General features: G+C 45.8%; 1 protein-coding gene across 12 annotated transcripts in view; it reads right to left on the bottom strand.

Moving 5' to 3' along the window:
• Window positions 1–1,522: 1,522 nt before the first annotated feature.
• AKAP13 (A-kinase anchoring protein 13) overlaps window positions 1,523–8,121 on the bottom strand; it is a 237,025-nt gene continuing 230,426 nt past the window's right edge. For all 12 annotated transcript variants that reach the window (XM_068957951.1, XM_068957954.1, XM_068957945.1 and 9 more), the window contains one exon: window positions 1,523–7,437. In XM_068957951.1, the coding sequence (XP_068814052.1) occupies window positions 7,388–7,437 (50 nt within the window). In that variant the 3' untranslated portion in view covers window positions 1,523–7,387. The remainder of the gene's footprint in view (window positions 7,438–8,121) is intronic.

Here is an 8,121-nt window from a genome sequence, read left to right as displayed (position 1 = left end):
GCACAGCGAGGCTTCCTGCTGTCAGCCCCACTGCAGGCCAGCTGTTGCAAGCCGCGCTGTTGTTGAACATCCAGCTTGCAGAGCAGAGCAGAGAGGGGCCCACAGGAAAAAGTGCTCCTTAAATGCCAAATGCGGGCACCATCATTTCAGAGAAAGCTTTTGTTTGCTTTGGTAAATAGGTGAGCTGGGACAGCAAATAAAATGAGGATTAGCGGACAGCGTTAGAGATAAACAAACTCTTTCAACTCCTGTCATCACCCATCTTAGAGCAAGTGCTTCATCGCAGTGGGTAGGTTTGCAGGCACTGACATGATGCAGGGGCTTAAAACAGCACAAGCAACGCAGGCGTGACAGGGGGAGAAGGTTTTTGCGGGGTATTACTAGCTTAAGGGGCAAAGTGGGGTGGGTTGGCATTTCCAAATGCCTGAAGAAATAATGCACCCCTGCCAAGCCATGCTTGTGCCAACAGCCTGAAGGCTTTAATCAGTACCTCTGACTCTCCTCAAGTGTCACCTCTCCTTCCCAATCTCACTGCCAAAGACAGGTAAAATAATAGATCTAAACCAAGCAGTTTGTCTGCTTCAGAAGCAATACGCAGAGCATAAGAGGCTGTGGATGCCGGTCTCGCTGCTGCTCTGCAGGGCAGAAAAGATGCTCATGTGCGCCTTGCACAACTAATGGCACATGGGGGCAGCCGGGATCTTATTTACAGATAAAAGAAAATGTCGGAGGAGACATTTGAAGTGTTCTGCCCCATCATGCGGGCTCATTATTACCCAGTGATCAGCGTGCTATCAGCTTGTGCACGCTGAGCAAACTATACTTTGGCACTGGGCTTTTGGCACCCTCTTCTGCCTGGACGGACGCCTACAGGCACTGGGAACAAAAAGTACCTTCTCCTCCTCAGGGGACAGTAGTGACCTTAACGTTGGCTTGAACATTTCTGCGGGACCTCTTCCTTCCCGGGGAAGTGGAAATGCGTAAACACGCTGCATCTGGGATGCAAATCCTCCTCCTCCTCTCCCCACGTCCACCCTTCCACAACAGCTCGCCTCTGTAGTTCTCTCTGCCAAAACATGAATGTGACAAAGCTCCCTGCAAGCAGAGCTGGCTCGGTTTCGACTCAAGCATCTAGCAATTTTTGCAGGTTGCAGAAACTATAGGCCAGAAGATTGCATACCGCAGTCATCGGAGACCGCTGTTTGTCTCAACGTTGGAAGCCTGCTTTGGAGCTGAAGTGGCTGAGATAATGGCTCTGACACTTCCTCTTCTTGTAAAAAGATGAAAAGCGCCATGTAGGGGAAAAAAAAAAGTTAAATATCATTATGGTCATATGCCCTTAAGTAAAATGTAACTCCTTTAAGAGAAGAGAAATAAGTTAAGGAGTCTGATAGCTGCACACTGGCATCCAGATGATAAAAGTAACGCAAACATTCGATTACCGGTAGGGTTACAGCTATTCATTCATGCAACAAAGTCAACAGCAGAAATACCAAGGGGCTGGAAATAAATCAGACAAAAATTCAGACTTAAAATCAAATTTATTTAGAGGAAAAATGACTTTACAAGAGGTTGATGCTGATAACTAAAAAGGAAGATAAATAAAAGCTTGTTACAAAACCTAATGGTTTCTGGCAAGTTACAGAAAAACTGAAGAATTTTACAGTCAATAACCTGCTCACTTTTTACATAATTACAAATTAACATACAGCAATTAGGTTTTACCCTCTTTTTTAAAAAAAATCTTTTTTCAACTTTAAATTTTTTTAACTTTTTTCCTTTTTTTTCTAAATGGGTTCAACAGGAAAATGCAAAGCATTTCTTTTCTTTTCTTTCTTTTTTTTTTTTTTAAAGAAACAAGCCAAAAGCAGAGGTATATCAGGGTATTATAATACACCTCCTCAATGTTCTGGGAATTACTCAAGTGCATTCCGTATTAGTACAAAATAAACACCAGGCTAAACTTTAACCATAGGCGAACTGAACTGGACATAGATTTTTCTGAGTCAGTGTTTAATATCGATAAAGAAAATAGTAAAATACTTAAGAGCATGGCAATGATCGATACCTATAGACAGTTTACATACATACAAAGCTCATAGCCGTATGCAAAGCAGTGAACGTCATCCTGGTCCCCCCTCCCCCCAAGCAATGGAAGCAGAATATATTTGGGCAAAGCATCAATGTCAGTGAGACGCGTGTGGAAAGAAAGGGCACGGAGCCCTTAAAACGGACGTGGGCAGGCAGTTAGCACTATGCTTCCCGCTACTCAAGAGCATGAGGTGTACGAGACTAAACCAGTTCAGCTTGCCTATCTTTAAAGCTTAGCTGCATCGCCGGATCAAGAACAAAACCATCAGCTGCTGCCCCTTCTGACAAATGAAGCGAGAGTTACGAGTGCTAGGGGAGGTTTATTTAAAAGGGTGCCTTAAATTACGTTAAATTCCCAAACCTGGCCAGCAGGTAGAAAATTTTCCAGAGTTCTGGTTAACAAGGAATGTTTGGTTGGATTCAAGCAGGTACTCTCCTGTGCCCCCTGCCCCGTCCTCCCGTGCGCCGTGCCACAGGCATCCTAGCCAGCATCCTTGCGATTTTGGCACCTGATGAACCTCTTCTGACTCAGTGGCATTTGCAAGGACTGGATTCAGGTATTGCTGCAGCAACGGCTTCAAGGTATTCTAGCGCCGCAAGGAAGGTGCAAAGATTATCAGACTCTAGAGATGCTCTCGCCTGGGAAAGGCAGTACAGATCTGCTCAAGCTCGTGGCATTACTGTGCTGCTTAGCAGTGGTCAAACTTCAAGCGGGAAAAGAATAGGCCACCCTCTGTGGAAGCAAGTGCTCCTGCCCCAGAGATGGCACCCGGGAGGTCCCTGAACGGCCTGCACAGTAAATATCTTAGTGCACAGGAAGGGCCTCACTGCACTCTACTTGGTTGCATCCCCCTACATCTCCTTTGCTCTAAGTTTCTCCCGAGCAGGAGGAGCTGGAGGAAGGATGGCTGCCAGGAGCACTTGCCTACGGGCAGTGGTGCCTCGGTCCTTGCGTGCAGGAGGTGATGCTGATGCCAGGGTGGGTTTTCCCAGTGGGACGATCGCTTTTGCTCTTCTAGTGCAAGGTGAGGTGGCCCCAGGTAGATGCATGCAGGAGGAGTAAGTGATGGCTGAACATCCCACGGGGAAAGGGCTGGTAGCTCACCCTGTCTGGAGTGGGACTGTAGTCACATTCACAACCACACTGGTCTAAAACTAAGAGAAAAAGCTTGTCCCTTCCTCCCCTCTCCCCTAGGCCAGGCAAAGCCAAACCAAAGCCAGGTTTCACAGTGGCATATCCCTACTTGAAGCTCAGATTGTGCGGGTGATGCAGAGGGGGAAGCAATAAGAAACCTGATTGTCTCGACGTAGCCAAAATGAAAAGGGACAAGACCGATTCCATTTAAAGTGCTTTATAGCATCAAACTGACATAACGTTACATGATGAGATGATCACTTCACTGGAAAGAGCCTAAGGCCAACCCCACTCAATTCCTTCGTGTCTCAAACCATTTGCTACAGCTACTCTCTGCTCCCTGGGGTATCCTGACACCCTCAGCTAATACCGACCACTTTAGGACTTCATCCGAGACCATGCCCTCACTACACTATTCACTGAAACCCCTTCTCTCGGGTAGCAATGAAGACTGGGCAAAGTAAAAGCCCACGAGAAGAAAGTCTGATTTTTCCCATCTGTGAAGCAGTAGCAAAAAAAGCTCTTAGGGCCCTTGCAGGGTCCTCTTCTCCCCTCTATATGGACTTTTCACAGACAATTTTGAACCTTCCTGTTCTGTGTACCAGGAACCCAGTGCAAAATGGGGTGATTTGGGTGCTCCGAATGGGATCGAGGGACTGGCCATGGGACTCAGACAAGGTGTTAGGCTGTGCTGAGGAAATAACGTTTTCCAGGAATGCAAAATGGGCGCCAAGCATGGAAATGAAGCAAACACCATTTTAAGGCCAGGAAGAGGAAAGGCTTTGGTGCTGTGAAACTAGGACTGTACTCTAGCAGACAACCCTAGGCACTCTGCACGGATCAGAGTGGGGCTCTAACTCCAGGAACCGATGCCAAGCCTTGCCAAAGAAAACTGGAGGCAAAAAAAAGGCCAGAAAAATAAAAGCAAGCCTGCACCTTCCTAAAGGTGAAAGGAGAAGGAAGCAGTGTGGGAGTCTCATTCAAATAGGGGAGATTCTTCCAAATACAAAGTGAATCATACAGTAATGTACATCCCCCAGGGATGACGGATGTCTGCTCATCAGCATTTAAGACAAGAACAGCTTTGATATGCGATATTTCTGCTGGGCATATTTTTGATTCAGATCATGGGGATCATGGGATATCATTTAGCAAATACATTTTTTGCTTAGGACACTGAATGCTCTTTTTTATTTACACAGGACAGAAGAGATAGTCAAGCCAGTTGAAGACTCAACCCTACGGCCCTGGGTCCCATCTCCCTTTTGACGTCCTTCTCAGAGCCATGGGACGTTCCCCTGATTCACAAATTCAAAGACGTGCTGGGGCTGGGGAAAAGACAGTGGGATGAAAATAAAAGCTCGCACTGGCAAAGGTTATTACAGACCCAGGGGAACCTTCCAAAATATCAGGGAACTGATCTCTGTTTATACAACAGTAAATGAGCCATGCACTGGTTTGGAAACCAAAAATTTCAGCTTGGCCCGTTAATTTTCACAGATGTACAAACAGCAGGGCAGAAGTTATTTTGTCAAACCAGTATTTTTCTTATTAAAAAAATAACACCATGACAGCACATGCAGCTCCTTTCAAGTTCAGGAGACTTGTCTGGATCTCCCTGGACAATCGATCAGACCCTCACATCATGGGAATATGTTCCGTATTTGGCTTTCCCTTTGCCTCCAAGAGGTATGAGAAAACCTAAACAAAACAGCTAAAAAAGGAAACTAACTGATGTGGCAGGAGTCTTGTTTGAAATCACTGCTTCTCTTTCCAAACATTTTTGGCCTAAAGATGCTCTGCCTTAAAGAAAGCTCTCAGCTGAAATTCTGTTAACACTGGGCATGGCATAGACTGCTAAGCACCACTGCCCAAACCCTATTTTTGTAGGAACCAGAGAGATAAGAGCACTGGGTTACCAATAGTTTGGTAAAAAAAAAAAAAAAAAAAAAAAAGGGGGGGGGAGAAAAAAACGCTAAACCAACCCCTCAACCCCCAAAACAAAAGCAAAACAAAAGTTAAAATAAAAAAATAAAACCAAGTAAACTTTTTTAAAAAAAGAACTCTTTCAAATAAACAGAAAGATAAATATTTTTGCAAGCCCTGCTTGCAATTAAGAACAAGCACCAAAAAATCTTAAAAAAAACCCCAAAAATAATAAATCTCAAACCTCTTTCCTTTCTTTCTTTCTTTTTTGAATCTTAATAGTTTAGAGAGCTTCAAAAGCAAGCGGGCTATTCAGGATTCCCGCGCTGATCAAGGCAGACCAGTTTAAGCATCGACCTCACTGCCAATGCTGCTGCTACTCCTTAGCACTGAACTCTGAAAACTGGGACTAGCTTGTGAGAAGCTAAAGAGCAAACTGAGATCAAATGATAGTGCAAGAAAAAAAGTGTTTTTTCTTTTTGCCTTTTTTTTTAAAAGAAAAACTGGGAGGAAAGGAAATGCACTCAGCAGCTTCAAACTGTTTGAGCAAACCCTTGAGCTACTCGAAGCTGATAGTGACTCATAAGCATTTACAAATTCGCGGGGGCAAGTCCACTGACAGGGTATGGAAGAACACGAACTTTGGGAAAAATTTGCCCTGCTGCATTCTTCTTCCCCCGTTAAATACGTCCCCATATTCAACAGCTGTACAAACGCATTGCATTCAGCATCCCGAGAGCTGTCTGCGAGCCTGCCTGCTCTGCGGACGGCAACATGGAGGTGCATGGACTCTGCTCACCAGAGAGCACGCGGTGATGGACATGGACCTAGCGCGCCAGGCCTTTAGACCTGTCACACGGTGTTTCGTCCGTAAGAATAGATTTTCTTCCCCGTAATGGGTCCTAAGTGCACAGTACTGTATAGGCGTAGGAACTAGGAACTGCCTCTCCCGAGAGGTCACTCTGCTCACAGCACTCAGTCCTGTGACGTCTTTACTGAAGTGCTTGGAAATTGCTCTTCTGTCCTTTTGGGTTAGAAAAAAGCTAGAGAAGCTGACAAAATCCAGAGAAACATAAGCTCGGTTGTAACGTAAAAAGTAGGGGAAGAAAAAATACACGTAACAAAACAAAGATCCCTAAAAGCGTACTTTTGGCCATTTCTCCAATAAGTCATCAGGTTTGTATGAAGAGATGTCCAATGCAAATGGAGAAATATTCTGGTCAAAAAAAAAAAGTCTTAACTTAGCGAGTAATGGGAAGGAATGAGCTGGAGGTCACAGAGATTGCTTAGAAAAGGCTGCTTCGAGCTGTTCCCATTTGAACACTGTTCTGGCTCCCTGGGGTCGCCTCACAAGCTTAGTCAACTTCTCTCTTTTGCATCATTTTCAACACACCCAAAGATATTCTGCTTTATTTTGGAAACAGTTTAACATTTAATTCCTCTACTCCACTGAAATCTTTTGGAAATACTTTCAATTTTACTTTTCCCCCCAAATTTTAGGTTTTTCCTGAATTTTTATTTTTCGCACTGTTACTGCTTCTTGGTGTAAGGTACCTTGCTGAACTGAAACATGCCACATCCCACGAGCACAAAAGGGGTGTGCAAGTCAATGGAGTTACAATCTGAGTAGTAAGGGCAAGATATTTAATATCTACGCGCTCCCTGAAAGTCATCAGGTATCATCTATCCCCACTAGCCGAGCTAAGCTTGGCTGTACAGACTGGAAGCATATCCCAGGGGATACATAGATACATATATGTATATATACAGTATATCTATATATGCCAGTGTGTACGCACCATTTGTAGAGTCCTAATCTTTTGCTAAATGCTTAGTTTTGGTTATGTTCCCCAGAAAAGGGGAATTTGAAGGCACAGACCCCTTAAGGCTATGTTCTCTCATCCCAATCGATTTAAATCAAGGTTTGCACAGAAAGACGGTACTATTTGCAGTGCAGTCAGCCTCTGCAGAGAGAATTCATGCAAAACCAAAGGAGAGAGGCCTTTTCCCACCACTTACAGACCTTTACAACATGTTTTATTTAAAACCCCCGGGTAGCTTGTCAGATGCAGGCACCAGAAGCGCGCTGCGGAGCAGGCAGGGAGATGTCCACTGTACCAAAGTCGAGTGAGACTGATGGGCAGAGGAGGAGCCATGGGCTTCAGCCTCGGGGAGGGGGGTCCAGCTGCAGCACAGCGGAGGCAAGGTGTACTCCTGCAGAGCCGGTGCTGGCGCTCAGCAAAAGATCTCCTCACCCTCTGGCGGTGCTTCTGATGAGTGAGAATCTGGGGAGGGAAACGGGGCAGGAATCACTACTGGAATAATGGGCAGGGAAGGACCCTGCACTCCAGGAAACCCCACTGTCTGCCCACCCCACTGGGCACCTTAGAAGATTGCCAGTTCCTTGACAAGTTTTAATGAAATTACATCTCATAATCGCCAAGCCTTTCCATGCACTGAACACACAAGACCTGCAGACAGTTGATATGTGTCAGCCCATCAGCTGAGGGCACGAGATCAAACTTTTTGTGGGTCATAGGTCTGAGGTGCTCAACTGAGTCACATGGTGCTGCCAAGCCATCACAGAGAATCACTGTATAGTTTCCACACTCAGATCAGGAGACAAGATACGGCTGCAGTGGTGAAAGGCAAGGCAACCAGAAGGGCTGCAGGTATTGATCATAAACGGGAAGGCACTGCTAGAGCACTCAGCAGTGCTGGAGGGCACAGACTGGAGCATCCCAACCAGAGCTTTGAAAGTAGAGGTACTGAAGGAGGGAATTTTTCTCCTCAAAGTAGGGCGAGCTGAAAAATACAGGGACAATCTGGTTTGTGCAGCTGCTCAGGACGGACCAGGGAAGGGAAGGAGTGGGGAGCACTGCGTGTCCCCGAGACACCTCCCGGGGCTGCAGAACAGGCTCCTGCAGCAGCAGCAGCAGCCACAGCCCACAGGAGAGAGACAGCTCCTT

This window comes from Struthio camelus, chromosome 12 (assembly GCF_040807025.1).
Source record: "Struthio camelus isolate bStrCam1 chromosome 12, bStrCam1.hap1, whole genome shotgun sequence".
NCBI lineage: Eukaryota > Metazoa > Chordata > Aves > Struthioniformes > Struthionidae > Struthio > Struthio camelus.
This window is presented reverse-complemented; position numbering and strand designations above follow the sequence as displayed.